The 19,882-nt window shown below is 41.0% G+C and overlaps 1 protein-coding gene across 1 annotated transcript in view; it reads left to right on the forward strand.

Moving 5' to 3' along the window:
- The window catches only part of LOC147894206 (uncharacterized), an 80,360-nt gene extending 63,752 nt beyond the window's left edge, over positions 1 to 16,608 (forward strand). Inside the window, exons 2-5 of the mRNA XM_087384687.1 lie at positions 8,456 to 8,529; positions 13,869 to 13,927; positions 15,362 to 15,448; positions 15,534 to 16,608. Of these exons, the coding sequence (XP_087240813.1) occupies positions 8,456 to 8,529; positions 13,869 to 13,927; positions 15,362 to 15,448; positions 15,534 to 16,356 (1,043 nt within the window). The 3' untranslated portion in view covers positions 16,357 to 16,608. The remainder of the gene's footprint in view (positions 1 to 8,455; positions 8,530 to 13,868; positions 13,928 to 15,361; positions 15,449 to 15,533) is intronic.
- Positions 16,609 to 19,882: the final 3,274 nt, after the last annotated feature.

Here is a 19,882-nt window from a genome sequence, read left to right on the forward strand (position 1 = left end):
CCTTTAAGGAAGAACAACCAATGAGCATACTATCCGATGCCCATCAATGCACGATAATACTCAAACCGCTGACTAGGTAGACTCTTCGTGAGCATATTTGCAGGGTTATCATCTGTATGAACCTTCACAAGCTCTATGCGCTTGTCCTCGAGTACCTCCCTAATGAAATGGTACTTGACCTCAATGTGTTTGGTCTTTACATGAAAGACCGGATTCCGTGCTAGCTGAGTAGCACTCATGGAATCACTATGCAATGTCGGTACACCTGTATGAATCCCCAAATCTCCCACTAGCCGATCAAGCCATATAGCCTCCTTGCAACCCTCTGTGGCTGCAACATACTCAGCCTTTGTGGTAGACAAAGCAACGCACTTATGTGCGCGAGACATCCATGACACTGCACCACCTACAAAGGTGAACACATAACCAGAAGTGGATCTCCTACTATTCACATGCCCTGCATAGTCTGAATCTGTGTACCCAAGTACACGCATGTCTCCTCTACCAAAGCAGATGCACATCTCCTTGATACCCTTCATGTACCTCATGATGCACTTAACTGCCTCCCAATGCCTCTTTCCAGGATTAGCCATATACCGGCTAACAACTCCCACTGCAAATGCAATGTCTGGTCTAGTAGCTATCATAGCATACATAAGACTCCCAACTGCTGATGCATAAGGAACCTTGGCCATCATGGCCCTCTCCTCATCTGATTTGGGACTATCTGTATGACTCAGTTTCACATATGGAGGAAATAGAGTACTCGCTGCCTTCCCCCCCTCCATATTGAAACGCTGCAATACTTTTGTAACATACTCCTTCTGTGAAAGCCAAAGGAGTTTCCTACTCCGATCACGCGTGATGCGCATACCAAGAATATGACTTGCAAGTCCCAAATCCTTCATATCAAAGGCCTCATGCAACTTGGCCTTTAATGCATCTAGATCATAAGTATTCTTGCTAGCCAATAGCATATCGTCCACATATAGTGCCAGGATTATCAGACTACTATCCTTACCCCTTTTAGTGTAGAGGCAGTGATCAATTTCACTCCTTCTAAAACCCTGGGACCGAATGAAAGCATCAAACTTCTGATACCATTCTCTAGGCGCTTGCTTAAGACCATAGAGACTCTTCTTCAGCTTGCAAACTAAATGCTCTTTGCCCTCTTCTTCAAAGCCTTCCGGCTGCACCATGTAAATTTCCTCATGCAAATCCCCATGCAAGAAAGCTGTCTTGACATCCATCTGCATAAGCTCCATATCCTCTGATGCAACTAGTCCAAGCATGCATCTAAGTGTGGTTATCTTCACAACTGGAGAGATTATCTCATCAAAGTCCACACCCTTCTCTTGCTTGAACCCTTTAGCAACCAAACGGGCCTTGTACCTAGGCACATCATCACCTGTGACCATTTTGTAGACCCATTTACATGGCAATGCTTTCTTTCCATGTGGCAAAGAAACCAAGTCCCAAGTCTTATTCTTCATAAGTGAACTCATCTCTGATTGCATAGCATGCTCCCACTTGCGTTGATCCTCACGCATCATAGCTTCTCTGTAGCAAGAAGGCTCCCTGCAATCAGTGAGCATCACATAGTCTACCCCTGGAACAAACTTATCAGGCGGTCTAGACACTCTAGAAGATCTTCTCAAGGGCATTTCAGCTTGCTGTCCCACCTGCATATCAGCCACATTTGGCTCATCATTTCCACCAATAGATGATCCATCATCTACCCTTGATTGTATACCTGTGGGAGTACTTGGTGGTACCATTTCTTGCACATTTGGTGCATGGACAGCTTGCTGTCTATCAACATATGCAGGTGGATTCACATCCTGGAAAGTGATTCTCCTCATTTCCACATCCCTCATGGGTGCCTTATGCATCTTCTTCTCATTGAAGACCACATCATGGCTGCGTATGATCTTCTTTGCTTCTGGATCCCAGAGACGATAGCCCATCTCTCCACTTTCACCATAACCCAGAAAGATGCATTTCCTAGACTTAGGATCTAGCTTCTTTCGAAGCTCTTTTGGCACATGTGCATATGCCTCACACCCAAATATATGCAAATGAGAGTAAGAGGGCTTCTTGCCACTCCATGCCTCTTCAGGAATACCACCATCCAAACTCTTACTAGGTGATCTATTGATCACATGCACTGCAGTCTTCATTGCCTCAGCCCAAAAACCACCAGAAAGACTTGCATTGGAAAGCATGCATTGCAACCTTTCTTGTATGGTACGGTTCATCTTTTCTGCAACTGGATTTTGCTCTGGAGTATGAGGGGATGTGAGCTCCCTCTTAATCCCACGTGTATCACAGAAATGCTGAAAGTCATGAGAGAGATACTCTCCACCATTGTCAGTCCATAGGCATTTAAGAGTTCTACCTAACTGATTCTCAACCAAGGCTAGCCATTTCTGAAATACCTGGAACACATCACTCTTCCGAGCTATAGCATAAGCCCACACTTTCCTAGTTGCATCATCAATGAATGTCACATAGTATTCAGCCCCGCTTAATGACCGTGTAGGCATGGGACCACATACATCTGAATGCACCAAATCAAGCTTTTCAAACTCTTTCTTTCCCCTTCTTTTATGGGCTGATTTAGTATGCTTCCCATAGAGACAGTGCTCACAAAATTCAAAATCAGAGCAACTCAAATGCGGTACATAACCCAAATGGCATAAGAGTTTCATTCCATTCTGGCTCATGTGTCCCAACCTGCAATGCCACAAAGAAGTGCTTGGCTGCTTGGTTATTGCAACAACATGATCAAATACCCCTGATACATGTAAGGGATACAAAGTCCCACACTTGGCACCCCTGGCCAAAAGCATAGAGCCCTTCTGAATTTTCCAACTCTGAAAGCCAAAAGTGGTGTGAAAACCAGCATCATCTAGCTGACCCACTGAAATAAGACTCTTGGTCAGCTTAGGCACATGTCTCACATGTTTCAAAACAAATGCAGACCCATTTGCAAAAGAAAACTTTATGTCACCTGCTCCCACTATGTCACATGCATAGTCATTTCCAAGATGCACACAACCTGTCTTTCCACTGTCATAAGTGGAGAACCATTCCCTATGGGGAGTAACATGGAATGAAGAACCAGAATCCAAAATCCAATCCCAGGAATATGCATCAACTCTGTAGATGAACTAGACATGAAGAGAACGTCATTGTCACTATCATGTGTGACTGCATTGATCTCCTCGATCTTCACTTTTCTTTGTCCTCCCTTGGACTCTCTTCCTTTTGATTTGCACCCCAATTTGCATTCTTTTTCTTATCCTTTTTCTCTCTTTTCAGCTTGTAGCAATCGTTTTTCATATGGCCCTTCTTGCCACAATGGTAACACTCAATGTTCCGTGCCCTGGATTTGCTACGAGACTTCCCTCTTTCTTGGGACTTCCCCCTGAACTGTGATCTACCCCTTTGCACATTTAAGGCTGCATCCTGCTTGTTGTCATCCATAGACTTCCGTCTAATCTCCTCGGCCAACAAGCTGCCCACAACATCATCAAATTTCAGTACTCCACCAGGTGCAGAGTTACTGACAGCTGTACGAAAGGTATCCCATGAGGATGGCAATGAACATAAGAGAAATATTGCCTTAGTCTCCACATCAAAATTCATCTTCTGAGCCTGAAGCTAGCTGAAAATAATATTGAATTAATTCAAGTGAGAAGCAATGGAGACCCCTTCCTTCATCTGCAGCTCAAACAACCTCTTCATGAGGTAAACTTTATTAGAGGCAGTTTCCTTCTCATAAGTGGCACACAGTTTCTTCCACAAATCTTCCGTAGTCTGCTCATTTACTACTGTGAAATAAACTGACTCTACAAGATGAAGTCTAATAGTAGACTTTGCTAATGCATCCAACTCATTCCAATCATCCTCAGACATATTTGCAGGCTTAGCTTCAATCCCTGCAAAGGGTTTAATCTGCTTCTTTTGAATAAGCACATCCCTTATTTGTTCTTTCCATAAAGAAAAGTTTGTCCCATCAAAATTTTTAATGCCTTTTCAGACATGGAAGAGGATGCCATGATGCAAATGAAACAAAATCCCAAATGCTAGTGCCTGCAAGAGAGAATCACACCAAATACCAGGTGCACCCAAATGTGTATGCCACAATAGAGTGAAATATCACCAAAACTCAAAGCTCAAAGCATCAAAAGATGCATCTGACTCATGTGCATATACTATGCATCCATATGAGCAAATCTGGCCCAAAAGAAAATGCCAATAAGTTCCAAATGACTCAAGCATAAACACCGTCCACTAGCATATGCATTAATAATATCTCATCCAAGAGAGCATAGCACTATCAATGCATCACCTGCAATGTGTCAAAGCTATCCCTCAGCATAAAATAGCATCCATGTGCAAAGCGTCCATAAAAAATAGCATCCCACAATTGCAATTTGGGCCTATCAGCGCATCCAATAAGGACCGTAATGCATCCAAATGGCCTATAAATCATCCACTGCAACCCAATGCATACCACGAATGAGCGCACACTGCTCAAACTGCAACTAGAGTGATATGCATAAGGTATGCTCAAGAAATCATAGTCCTACGATAATGACCGCTACTGAAAATAGAACCTGAGATGCCTCAAAACATGGGTGCCATTGCATAATCGGACTCAGCAAGAAAATTTGCAAATATCTCTCTTCTGCCAAAAGTCCAAAATCCCAACCGATGAGTGAGAAATGGGAGTCAACACTTATCCACTGCCATGTGGCATAAATCTAAGGTTTCAAAACCTTAGAATGAAAAATGCATAACAGAGAGACGAAATCGAATACACAGAGATCTATAACTCTGAAAATCCTCCACCGAATTGCGCAAGAACTGACAGGTGGGGGTTTTTTGGTGTCCGGAACGCAATGGGACATACGGTTTTGGAAACCGTGGTCTCAATCACTAGGTCCAACACACGGACTGAAAAACGTTTTTGGAAACAGAGCTGTTTGTAAACTCCACCGAAGTGCAAATGATGAGCAACATAGAAGTTTTAGGACCTCCTGAGTCCACTGGAACTGACAGATCTGCAAATGGTTGCTCCAAACTTGAGTTCCAACACCCGGGCAAAAAACGCAAAAACTGACCCAGTGGGTCAGAAATCCAATGAAATGATCCCAGATTCAAGAATGAAGGTGTTTCCAAGCTCTTGAAGTGAAGTGGACACCAAAAGTAAGCAATAGTTGCCTCTACAAGTCAATACGGAGTCTCTGTCATCGAACAGAACAGGAAAAAGTCACTTTGGTTTTGCGAAGTGGTTTTGAGAGCCTGTTAAGAGTTTTCAAAGAAAAAGTCGTTTTCAGGTAAAGTCACCCACAAAGCTTCCCACAGAGCTTCTCCTTCCTCCCACAGAGTTGCTGAGCTTCAAGCATTCACGCACGCTCAGTTAGTCACCCGAGCTCTAATACCAGTTGAGAGTGCTCTCAACGGAAGCAAGAACGGAAGAAGGAGAGAGAGAGAGATAGAGAGACAGAGAGCCACAAGTGGTGGGTGCAAAACCACCCTAATCTTATTTTTCATTCATTTATATATGTGTTTGAGTATTGTACATAACTGGGGTAAAGGCACAGTGACCTTTAACCCCCACACATTTTGTTAATGTTGTTGGTCATGCAACAGGTTCTTTTGTTTGAAGGAGATCGACCCTACACTTCTTCCCAAAATGAAGGATGACACAGCCATGCTATTGTGTCTCATGGAAGTGGAGTTTTGCAAAGAGGATTCTTTGACATACAAGTGAATTGCCTCATCCACTTGATTGTTCAATTGGCTTGCATCATTAGTAGCCATTGGATGTTCTTCTTGGAGCGATTCATGAAGACCATCAAAGGCTTTATATAACAAAGAGCTAGACCAGAGGGCTCCATGGCACAAGGTTGGTTAGTCCATCCGACTTTGTGTTTTGTGACATAGTATTTGTCTCATATGGATGCGGGGGCTCCGACATTGTGGAAAGTCGAGGAAGATCACAAGATGACAAAAAATGTGCTATCGGGCAAGGGCAAGGTTGTGGCTATCTCTCATCAACTACGAGAGGATATAAGTGCATTTATAATTTATAATTCAGAATGCATGCAAAAATGGCTGGACATGTATGAAACAGAAAAGAAGGAATGAAGCACAATAAGACATCGATAATAGGAAATTGCCATGCCTCCAGTAAGGGAATGGATTCAACATAAAATCACGTTTTTAAAGAATGATGGGGCAGACATTCCGGTGGAAGAAGAAGAGTTGTCAATTACCTACAAAAAGGATGTGAGTTTCTAGCAATCATGGTAACATTCACATGAGTCTTGTATGCATATATTTTGCTCTATCTTACACTTGCAAAAAAACATGGATACATGCATGTTAGATTCTTTAGTAGTATGTGGGCTTCGGGTTATCACCTGCGCATTGAACGGCTTGACACTCAAAGAGTCACTTTTGATTCTAGGATTGTGGCATGATCTTAGCAAGGTAGTCCTGCTAGCATAAATGATCTGAATGTGATTAAAGGAAACATTGGATACATGAGTGTGCTCACGGACATTTGGAAGTCAAGTACCAGACTCATTCTACACATATTCTGTTAAAAGTGAGGTGGTTTAGTATGCAGTATAGGGGAAAGAATGCAAGGGTGCAAAAGGAGGAGAATGGATTTTATGCCATTGACTTGAGTTAGCTTATGTCTGAATGAAGTGAGACTTTTGTTTTTCTAGACCACTATGAACAAGCATTCCTTCATCTAGATGCAATAGATCCTAGATGGTTACATGTTGCCCATGTGAATCTATGTGGGAGGCGAGTTTTTTAAGGCTCGCATGGCATTGAAGGTTTGTTGACTATGGATCTATAAATGTGTACTTCTTGGGCTTTGATTGGTTCAAGACAATAAAGTGTAATGTACCTGATTATGTTTGTGGCCAGATGAGGAAACACATGATGTGTCTACATCCATGCAATCCCTTGAGGATAATCCCTCAAGAACACGACATTGCGAGTTGCCGATAACCTTGATGATGGGAATGATGTAACAAATGGCTCCGACGATAACCTTGCCACTGAAGACAGCCCCAATGACAGAGATCATGTTGATGACATCATTAACCTGCCCAAGGTTAGGAAAAACAAGGATGCAATTTCAGAACACGATTTGGATGTACATATTTAAGAGGCAAAAGCCCGGTTCGATGAAGGAGACCCCTTTGAAGTCGATGAGTAGTTGTATCCTTACATGCACTTTTTTTTCCAATGTATTCTTTGTGTATTAAGGAGATACTCACAAATGATGGTACAATATTTTAGAGAGTCTACAAACTTTTTATAGATGATGAGAACACTATGTATATTAGCACACTAAAGCACATTATGTATGATGTATGGGCACATCTAGATTTACACCTAGGAAGCATGACTAAGATGGAACATTGTTTTTTTTTTGCATGTATGTTTTATTTGTACTAGCAATGCTTGAAATAAATAAAATGCTTGGTGGGAACCCAATTGCGGGAAGTGATGACATGAATCCATTTTCTTGATGATCAATTGGATGCTCATTGGACTTGATGTGGATCTTGGGAGGTGGATACTGAAGGGTACATGTAGTGTGAGTCCTTGTGGTGTATGTCTTTGTTGCAGAGGTGCATGGAAAAGGTGCTTCGCCGAAAAGCTATATGATTTTGTTTGCATGGTAACTCAAGAGTTTTTGAGAAAAGCATGGTAATACCTTGTGGCTTGCATGGGTCTAAAGGTTGAGGAGCCAAGACTGGAGTTGATACGGTAGTAAATGGGCATGTGTAGGTAGATTTCTACCTTCACACCATGGATAATTTTTTCCAATTAGTTTCATGAAGAAGCGAAACTTTTATATTGGTGTCAAAAGTTTGTATGCCTGGATAAAAATAAAGTTTTGAAAAATTCGCCAAGATTTGAAACTTTTATGAGAAAAACTTTTAAGTTTCGCCAGGATTTACAACTTTTTCTTTAAAATTCAAAAGAAAATAGATTAATTTGTAATATGTTCTACAGATATTGTGAAACTAAAAAAACTAGCTCGATAAAATTTTGCTAAGATTTTATATTAATATATAAGTATAGCTTCGATAAAAACATCCTTGCTTCACACTCGTGTAGGGGAGTCTAGAAGAAGATACGTCGATCTTGTGGGGGAGAGGAGTATTTTGATCAAACCAGAAAACTGTCATAGCCGTTGAGAGCACCTAGGAATAGAGAAGAGGAGAAAGATCTCGTTGTTATTGGTCTACAAATCGTGGTCTACAGACGATGCCTGAGAGAGAGCATCAGTTTTTCCCTTGGGCTAGGGGATGCAAAGATTCATAAGCTGAATTGAGCAAGCTTCAGGGTGGTTTCTAATGTTCGGGTCAAGGTTTCAAGAGCATCTTAGCATCTACCTGTTTTTTTGTAGGGGTTGCTGCTCTCTTGATGGTTGGAGTCTTGTATGGACTGGTGAATGAGGAAAGTAGCCCTTCAGGCAATAAGGTGAGTTGAATATGAGATTGAATAGATCAACGATATCTTCACAAAAGTTCATGAGCATCCAAATGATTATGGTAAGTAAATGACTAACCAAAAGCGTGGATCTGGTATGTAAGGGAGAAAGCTATCAATTGCTTAGCTTCTTAAGCAATTACTCATGTGGATACAAACTCTCTAGTGGGTGGTGCTGCTATGTCACAGCAAAAGAAGAGCATTCAAGGAGGTAAAAGGAAGAGAGAACCTAAAAAGGAATTTCCCAAGTTCTCCTCGATGAAGCATTTTTCACCAAAGAGACCCCACCAAGAGAAGAGTGAGAATGAGAAAAGGCCTGCTCAATCGTCAACGGAGAGAAATGCAACTTCTGACACAAAAACTAAAATGACAGGCTTGAGGAGCCCTCGAGCAAAAAGAAAGGTGGAGTTAGGGATGCCTTCCGTAAAAGAACATGAGAAAATTGAAAACACCTCTAGCCCAAGCGGACAAGGGGATGTACCAAGTGCAGAAGAGAAAAAGGAAGATGTAAATCCGATATAAATCTTTCAATATTTTCCACACTAAAATGTAACCATGCACAGTATTTTAACTATGTTGACGCTAACGAGAGCAATGATTTCTACTTTCTTTATCTTGTATGTGACTTCTCAAAGGATAACCATGCATAGATTTTTTAGCTTCCAATTCAAAAAAAAATTATTCATTTCTTGAAATTGGTCCAAATACAAGAGACTTTGGAGGTGAGCATTTCATACAAGAGAAGGACTTTTCAGCCCTTCTTGTCATTGTAACACCATCCACTTTAAACATGTACTCATAGTTTGCAAGGTCAAACAATTCCAACGATGCTCGTATATCTTTCAACATCCAATTCTTATTCATAAGAAGGGCCCGATGTAAATGTCGGAAGTTTGATATCGAGCTGAATTTCAATACTACCTTCTTCTGAGTCAATGGACACCCATTTTTCACCACGTTTTCTCCACCTCCTGTAATTAAAACTTAGGGCCATCGATTGTCGAGATATTTGACAGAATATGGTCATGGAGTCAAGGCTAACCTTGCACCTTATAGTGTCCCCAAGATGAAAGCTTTCCTTTGTCTTCCATTTGTCACCCAAGACAATGTCCAGCTCATCCTTTGCCAATCTCTTACTCAACCACTTGTTTTTTGTCCTGTGCAACTCTATTGACTTGAAACAAGACACAAAGACATGCAGTGGCAAAAACTACAAAATCCTTACTCGTCTTGAAATTCTCCCAGGTGTCATTGCCCTGTGAAAATCTTCTGAGATTTTCTCTTTGAAACTCAATAGAGTGGCTATATCCGGGATCAGAAATGGGACGGGACAATATTCTAGCCTTCCATATGCAGTTGCTTTAGAAGGAAATTTGTACTCTACATTGTAGACAAACAATCCTTTCTTAAGAAAGAAAGTTGGAGGCTGTCTAGGGTACAAAATGTCACTTATTTCCTTATGAACAGCCTAGAATGATCCACTAAGCTCTCGACAGGCTACCATTCCACACTTGTTGATGGGAAAACGTCTACAAAACAAGATGTCAAATCAAAGGTGCAAAACAAGATGTCGAATCAAACCACGTGCTTCTATATTGCATCAACTTACAATGTGAGTGGAGCGGTGGCTGCATTGCTGGGTCCAAAAACAAGTCCCTCACCATGTAAATGTGCTGAACTTTCACAAACCAACCTTTCTCTGACACCTTGAATGATAATATGTAGCCCTTCCAATGGTTTCGAATGTCCTCTCGTTTGGTTCTCTTCACCTTGTGGGAGCCCTTACAAGATGGAAGCATTGTCACCCAATCGTTGATATTCAATGTAATAGGCTCCAGACTCCATCTTCACGTGTGTTATGAAAAGTGCAACAAGTAACACAATGAGGTGGGCGATGAGAGGACGCCATCAAAGCATGGTGGAAAACTTATGGAACAAGGTGACAGGAGTAGCAAGGTGGATGGAAATGTTTTGCAATTCGTCTGTGAAGCTAAGACCCAGATGGGAGATGAGGATATCCACCAAAAAGGAGAGTTTTGAATTCAAATTCAAAATATGGATGATAAATGCACTGACTTTTGATGAAGTGAAAGGTGCATCTTGCCTTGTTTCTAATGATTCTCCTGGCTAAGTTAGAGAATGATAGGATGGTTTTTTCTACCAATTCAAGCAGAAAACACCAAAATAGAGGAGACAAGAATGTCATATTTGCATGCACGTGGCAGCTTCGTATTCGTCCACTCCTTAATCATGAGATTAAGAAACGGCCCTTTTTTAAGCGAGTTTGGCCCTAATGAATCTCCAAAATGTCTGCCTCGTATCTTTCACAAGTGACTACACATTGACCACACACAAAGAACAAAAAAGAAAACACCCAAGAATAATACGCTTCAATAAGTATAACAAAGACAAAGACCCAGAGAATTACTATAGAGAACTTTGCCTGATGTACTTACCATTTCAGAACAATGAGCATTCACTAACCATTGAACTGTCGACATGGCATGACAAGTACTCACTCAAAACAAACTATCGAACAAAACCATCACATGTTCAATAAGTTGTTGCCACACCAAACCACATCATTAAGTAGTGCCACAAGAATGAGCACAACTAGTGACACAAGAACATCAATTAAAAGCAGTGAGAAGTTTGATATGAAAACAGAAGCACAATGCATGAACAGGCCAACAAGTCAACCCATCGAGCTGAGCCACTACATTCACCCTGTCATGCATAATAGCGAATACTACACGATGGTGCGAAAACTGAATCATGAACAAGGTGTAATCCTAGGACATCCTCCTTAAAAAAAGAATAGACCCCGGAACGCCTTTCCATTTATTTTAGGTGATGCAGGATGCGTGGGAAAACCTTCGCACTGTTGGTTATCACACAAACACTCCAACATAACACAGACATTCTCATGCTAAACCAGGCACACCTCAAAAACCCCCCAAGCAAACACGAAGCCCCCCATAAATAGTGCAAAAGATAAACATAATGCGTACGTGTTTCAAACATTGTAGACACAACCCCAGATTCTGAAAGTAAAAGATAGCAGACATAATACCTATAGCAAAACAATATCGATCCCAGTTGATTCAAAACAAACAAGCGGCTTGCATAGTGAGCTCCACCTAAAACCAGGTATGGTTGTGGAGATTTGCTCAAGCAATTTGGACTTACAAGATGGCATCGTCAATGATGTAGATGGCATATTCAAAGGCTCCAACACTCAGAGAAAACCATACACTATGGGTTCAATTCATGAAAGAAAGCATGGGCGCCCAATCTCGGTCAAAGTATGACTTTTTATATGACCGCCACTCCCAAGACTTGGTCACCTATAGTGCAAATCACACGAGTTCCAAATTGGCAAGAACTACCTCAACACTGTTTTGAGAATACAATTCCCAATTCAACTTGCAGTAGGTAGGACTATCCATCGTTCGCAAGGACTAACCATGGAATCCCTTGCATTTGATCCTACCAACATTAAATCTCATGGACTAGTGTACACTGCACTATCTCGAGTGACAGACCCATCCAACCTCTACCGCATATCAAGACTGGAACAAAAACACATAAAAGTTGGCCCATTGGTTTTACAAGAAATCAAAAGACTCCAAACAAACTGTGTGTAACCAAGCACACCTCAAAAAGCCACCAACCCACCACGGAGTCCCACATTTGTTCTCAACATGGATGTGTTTTGCAGACTCAAGACGCAACCCCACATTCTCGAAACAAAAGACAAGGCGCAAAAAACTTGCAACAAAACAATATCAAACCCAATTGATCCAAAACAAACAACTACAACACACCCATCAAAATGAATTAAAACGCCCTTCCAAGTAAGGGGTGTGATTTTTTTGTGAGCTTTTTGTCATGAGCTTTTTTTCAATTTTCATGAATATTGCGAGCTTTTCATTCACCTGAGAGAGAGAGAGAGAGGGGGGGGGGGTCATGGAGTGGGGTGGGTTGAAAGTTTGGGTTGTGGTTGTAGTTAAGAGGAGAGAGGGGGGGAGGGGAGATAAAGGAAAGGGGGAGGGACGGGCGCATGGGTAAGGTGGCATGGAGAAGGGAGGGGAGGGGAGTTGGAACATATATTCATTATCATAGTGGAGAACGTAGAGGGGGAACTTATAAGGTATGCAAAGAGGAGTGCAAGGAGGAGAGAGAGGATGAGGAATGTGAAAGTTATGTTCATCTACTAAATGTAAAGGGGAAGGGAGAGCATGTGGGAAATATGTTTATTTTAAAAGTGTATAATTTGACAGATTTGACCTCATATTTGGATTCCTCGTCGAATTCCGGTCATTTTGAGTACCAACATGACCATATTCTGATAAAAGTTGGAAAAATGGTGTTTTTGTCATTTTGGCCTGTTTGGGGCCTGTTTTGAGTATGCGCTATATGCCCGAAGGAAGATTCCATATATGCCTAAAGAATAATCAAAGCCTTGAGAGAAAGAGTCTACTTCTAAAGCATCACAACCGAGTCCACAACAAGCATCAGAATCCACTTCATTGTGAAGATTTATGATGGGGTTTAGCATGTACATGAGTTTTTTTTTAAGTAGGAAAAACTTTATTGGCAAGTGATGCATGTACAAGTGCAAAGTGGCAAAACTTTCATGTATTTGTGATTTTGTTGCTCATAATGTTATTTTGGTTGATTTTATTAAGTATATAAATACATAATGATGGATACATATTAAATGTGTGATTTGTTTTCCTTGGCTCGCGCAGACTCAAAACAGGCCCCAAACAGGCCAAAATGACAAAAACACCATTTTTCCAACTTTTATCAGAATATGGTCATGTTGGTACTCAAAATGACCGGAATTCGACGAGGAATCCAAATATGAGGTCAAATCTGTCAAATTATACACTTTTAAAATAAACATATCTCCCATAGTTCCTCCCTTCTACTTTGAATATGGACATATCTTCCATAATTTTTTGCCTCCTACTGCCACTCATATCCGCCCCCCCCTTGTGCATAGTATACACTCTTCCACCCCTCCCACATGCTATGAAAATGAACATATCCTATATTCTCTCCCCCTCTTTCTAACCTCCCCATCTTTCTTATAACAAAAACATGTATGGATTTCTAAAAAAAGCTCGCAAAAACAAAGGAAATGGTAAAAAAGCTCACATTAAAAAGCTCGCCAAAAGATTTCCCCCCCAAGTAACGACATGCCCTGTTTCTCTATTTCTACTTTCCTTGCCTTTTATTGGAAATTCTTACAGTAGTCACCTTGTTCGCGTAAAAGGACAAAGAAACAGAGTTTTCTCTACCGGTGTTCTCTGTTCTGCTAGAGGTCGATTTCTGTAACAGAAATTCTCCAGGCTTGCTTATCCTTGGAAGATTTCCACAGGTATCAGAAGTCCCTTTTCCTTCCACCAAAACTCGTTTGCTTTTGATCTTATCAGGAACGCCTTTATCTGCAAACTCCGATACGCTCAAGATTCGAATTAGATATGAGGATTTCGTTTATATTGGCAAGTGAATTCCGTTTACATATGGCGAGTGGATAGCTCTGCAACCTGAAGCCGGGAATTAGATATGCAAATTCCGTTTATGCATGGCGAGTCAATTCCGTTTATGCATGGCGAGTGGATAGCTCTGGCCCATTGATTTGTCGATTCGTCCGGGAAGGCTGGAGGGATTGGGCGAAATTCGAAGGTTTCCAAGATGAATCGAGGGCGATTCGGGCAATTCGCAGAGACCCAAGATGCAGGAAGGGGCAGGGAAGCTATGGCAGAGGGGAGGAGGGCAGATATATGTCCTCGGATTGCCATCCAGTCCCAAGTAGGGTGTCTGATTGGTGCATCACTGGAACTATCACCTGCCGAAATAGCGATGCCGCAACTGCTGAAATTGAGGAAGAATTGGGCTCCAATATGGGCATATACGGATTTGGTAGTTAATTTTGAGGAAAGGGGACAGGGTGGCTTGTAGCTTCCTGACCTTTTAGCCAAGTTAGCTATCGATGAGCATGCTGCTAATATGCCTATATCGAGAGACATGATCTCCTGTCTTTTTTGCGAGAACGCATGAGAAAGAAACAACTGACTGCCGGTTGCCGATTCCTTGGGGATTGAGATTGAACGTAGGAGACTGATGATACTGATACTTGCTTGTAATGGTGATTGCCCGAACTATACACACAGAAGCTGTGACTGTGTACAAAAGGAAGCACGTACTCGGCCTATAATCCCATTTGCTAGTCTCTGGGGGGTCATAATATTTCTAATCTGCTAAACTAACACTTCTCCGGCTTGTTTTGTTGTGTAAAAGCTAGCTAATCTGTTTGAACCTAGTTGATAGTCTCTTGTATTATTCGTGGTTGACGATGTTGAATCTGGAACTTTAAGGATTACATTGAATGATCTGCAAAGACTCTTATATGCAGGATTTGACGTTTCTTTGTTGGTAGGCTTATACATTGTCTGAATCAGATGTGCTCCTTTGGGGCAAGATTAGTGGCAAGCCCATGAAAATTACTGTGTTTGCCTATATCCTAAGATTGATGTGGAAGTGACAACCATGGCAAGTCTATGCTTAGACGGTACACCTATTTTGGTGTGAATGTTTGTTTGTTGCAAGCATCAGTTAACCTCATCAAATTGAACAAAGTTCTAATAAATTGAGACGAGAACTTGTGGAAATTGTGGATGCCATCAGGCTTTTATAAGATGGACTGTCCCACAGCAATGCGGGGTATTCTATTACTGTCCTCTTATTTTTGCTTTCTACAAGTTGTATCTTCTCGACCAAGTAATCTAATCTAATCTGTATTTGATTGTAGTTTGGACGCAAATTTGGACAGCCAGGTGGTTTATTCATCAAGAGTCTTTGAGGGATTTCTTCATCGAGATCAAGTTTCCTGCTTCAGGTTTGTGTAACCAGTATTGCTCTGTTTTCCTCTTATTTTTGCATTTCTCAACGAGTTGTATCCTTCAACCAAGTCATCCATGCAGGATGGCAGGAACATTATCACCAGTCCAGTACCACAGGATCTACAATGGGACACCCTTGAAAGTAAAAGGTGCCAAAAGGCTTCTTGAGATCTCTGCCACAGACTCGGTACCCTTATATAGGGCAAAGCTTCTACAGATGGAGCCATCGGAGTTTGAGCCTGAGTTGGACCTCGGGGAGGTACTAATTACTCATACAAAAATAAAGACTGAAGAGGACAAGCTGCAGGCTCTTTACTTTGCTGGATGCTCTGAAACAGTTATCATTGTGGAAGCCCTACTTGTGCTGGAAGAGAGATTCAATGTGGAGTATGTCAGCTTGTCTAGGATCAGAGAATACTCATCAGATCTGGAACTTTTGCTTAAGCACATCAACAAAGAATGTGAACATGGGTTTGCAAGATTTTGTTATGGAATTTTTCAAGCTTTTTGTAATGACACACTTCATCAAGCTCGCATCACTGCAAAACAGGTCTTCCAAGATGTTTGTGACAGTGTTGTATTGGAACATCCTGAGCTCACACCTATTTGCAAGTGGAGTAAAGAGGTGATAATTGCATGGAAGAACTTGTTTCAAATGCAAACAGAACGGCACCAGAAGTCACATCCATTCAAGCTCATCAGAGGTGATATATCCACTGCAGCTGCAGCTTTGTCAATACTTAAGTACATAGAGCCTTCTGATAAATACAAGGACCTTCGATGCTTGATCAAGGCGTCCATCCCTCTTCTCTCGACAGTTATTGCGCAGGAAATGAGGACGTCTGAAGAGTTGAAACAAAAAGCAATTGAAGAGGAGGATTGTTTCAACATGCACTTCGAATAAGTGCATAGCTTTGTACCTTCAGTTCATAGTGGGCCCTGTTATGTACAATTTTTCAACGTACATGGGTGCTGCTGTTTTACAAGTATGCACATATGTCTGGTGGGTTTGGAATCCTGCCGTGCCTACCTTGCTCAATATGGTTCTAAGTTTGTAAAAAAAACTCTCTCAAGCAACTGTTGTTTTACTCTGGCATTGTACACTTTGACTGTGAACAGCTAGGCTGCACTCACTTGAGCATGTTCTATGTTGTTTTTTTATTAACTATTGGCAAAATTGCTACAGAATGAATAGATACATGATATAAAAGGTTTTGTGATTTGATATAATTTTTCTGGTTATATTGCTCTGTCAAGAGGGATATTACTGAATGAAAAGGGGATAACAGCATATTATTGCAGGTTGACGCTTGACTTAACATTAAGTATGACTGCCCATTCAACATATACTAATCAAGGTTGTTTTCACACAGAAGGATTTTAGGTCCCCATCATCGGTGTATGCGGCCTGCATTGGCTTAATATTCATAAGCCTACATAAGCTGAAAGCATTGTTCAGCCTGGCTGATGTCTACACACAAGTGCCACAACACTAACAGTATGTTGCGCGTGTTACACCGACAATTTGAAGCACCGGTCAAGCTTAGGATAATTCTAACTGCTGATATATATTGATAGTGTATAGACGGGTTAATAATGGAACAATCAATCTAGCTTGGAACACACTAATACAATTTTCGCATCCATAAATACGGCCTTTATCTCTCAGAATTGTGAACATTGTATACCAGTATAATGTAGGGATGCGCTGAGACATCCTACTCATCAATACATAACTATAACTGCATTATTATATCCTTTAGTAAATATGAATATGAAACTGTGTTGTTGGAGGCATCTTGACACACACCAATTAAGTATGTTCCCGCCGTCTTTGGTTTTTTGGTTTTCAAGTTAGTAATGAAATGGTGTAGATGCTTGTTATATCATTTCTAATTTCCTTTTTCAGATAGGTGTTTTGCAGCTAATGTTGCCTCTTAAATGATTTCTTTCCTAACATATTTGTTTCTACGTCTGTATTAGGATGAATACATTACATTTGCTAAATTGTTAAGAATGATAACTTGTCTGATGGCTACATTGGAGGCAGTCCATAGAGCGAGCGAGGAAAAGCGAGCGGGCCCAAAAAAGCGAGCAAGCTTTTCTACAATTTCCTTATCGAGGTACTCAACATAGCTTTGTCTACCTTAACTTCCAATTGGAGCCATACTCACATTATGCAACAATAGTATGTGGGTTTGAAAGAAACCGAATTTTCACTCCAAAGCATATTTCATTACTGATAGCATTTGAAATGGGTCTTATTATTAAACTCCTTCAATAATCAAAACAAATGCGTTGCTTGATATGTTAAACTTAGTAACGTAAACATCACTTCACCCATATGCGGGGAAAAAAAACTTTCTATAGACTTCATAGCATGGGATTGCATCAACACTTATGACATTCAAAATGGTTCTTCTTATTAAAAGTGTTATCAACCATGAAAGAAGTGAATGTTTAAAAATAGTTCAACCGTATGTTGAAAAACCCGTGTCATTTATGACATTCAAAATTGTTCTTGCAACCATCCTGTAGTTCCTAGAGATTTTGCTCATACTTCCAACCCCTTCCCTTCAACCACTAAGAGGTATCTAATAGTTTTATAGAACACTTGAGATATCATCACCTCCTAATACAAAACCATTATTACTATTTGTAGAACACTTGAGATATCATCACCTCTTAATACAAGACCATTCTTACTATTTGTAGAACAGTTGAGATATCATCACTCCTTCCCTTCAGCCACTAAAAGGTACCTAATACTTTTGTAGAACACTTGAACCATTCTTACTATTTGTAGAACACTTGAGATATCATCACCTTTTAATACAAAACTATTGTTACGATTTGTATAACACTTGAGATATCATCACCTCTTAATATAAGACCATTCTTAGTATTTGTAGATCACTTTAGATATCATCGCCTCTTAATACAAGACCATTCTTACTATTTGAGAGATTAATGGATTAAAGGTTTGAAGCTCATAGGAGACTCTAACATCCATCATTCAAATGCATCACAATGAAAAGTCTCTATAAGAAAACTCCTATTTTTCACCAGAGATTGCAAAGTGTAGAAGTACATGGCAAATCTCATGGTTGCTGGAAATTGCAACATGGTAGAACCATCACGAGACATAAAGATTGCTTCGAGACATTGCTTCGATCGTACTAACTTGACAATGTATTGAGCCTCACAAACAATCTCTTTGAACCATGACACTTGTTTATACCTATCTTTCAATGCAAGATTTAAAGTATGTGTACAACACGCCGATGCATATAAATTGGTATACTCCCTTTGCAATATTCTTCCCACCTTTTTACAACTCTTGGCATTATTTATGACAACTTGAACAACCTTTTCAAGGCCTAACTTTCTATGCAGCTCTCATATCATCGTTATCGACCATACTCAGTGGATGTCCTGATTGCAAGACTGATCTACCAAGTACATACTGTGCATTCTCCAAGTTTTGAATCCAGATGCTCTCACTATCGTGGGTTGCCTCAAGTTAGGAGTAGCAGTTGCCAATCTAGCTTCACAAGCCATAGGTGGCGATCTATCTTGCATGCTAGTATCCACACAAGGAGTTCTGGCATGGGAGCTTGCAACACTAGTACTTCCGTCACCGTGTATGCTTATAGACTCTACTCCACTTCTACCTTAACTTTCCCAAATTGATCTTCTTCATATTTTTCCAGAAGCTTGCATCTTCTCTGTCAAGGTGCGAGCTGTTGCAGCAGCTCCTGGGGCCACACAACGCTGAATGCTCTTTCTTGAGTCACCAAGCAAGTGGCCCCTTATGCAAGGTGCTCCCCCAGATTTTTGTATTCCACAATACTTGCATTTCCACTCAATGTAGTCATGAATATTAATAACAAAGTCCCACTCTGGACCATGTGACTTACGTTTTTTCCCCTGTGCAAGTGGAACAACTCTTTGAGAGGATTGTGACACCCCACATAAATCCTCTCCCCGTTTCTTGGTTAAAAACCTCACAGGGTGGATCAAGCGTTGGGGTAGTGCCCATTTCGGAAATGATATCCTCTTTTGCAACTCCTTCTTCAACCCCAAGAACATTTTCAGGAATATCAATACTAGCATGGGCATGGCTCGATGCATCCACAGTTTGCCTAGTCACAAGTCCTCTTGAAGATTGTGAACGAGCATTTCTAATTTCAAGCATTTTCGATTGTGCATTTGTAGTCGCAACACATGCCCTATTTTTGCTCAAGTCATTGCCATCTCATCTCCCCCTTCTCTCCATACCTAAGGCCCTTAGCTTAAGAGTCAAGAATGCTCACTAACAATCGCATTCATTGGTGCTCATGATCGTGGTCTGCAAGTTCCCCAAAATGCAAGGTGTCGGCCACCCTCAAGAACACACAACAAACACTCACATCCACTAGCCCTCGTGT

Source organism: Dipteris shenzhenensis, chromosome 14 (genome assembly GCF_047967505.1).
Source record: "Dipteris shenzhenensis isolate YYH24624 ecotype China chromosome 14, Dip_SZ_1.0, whole genome shotgun sequence".
Classification (NCBI taxonomy): Eukaryota; Viridiplantae; Streptophyta; class Polypodiopsida; order Gleicheniales; family Dipteridaceae; genus Dipteris; species Dipteris shenzhenensis.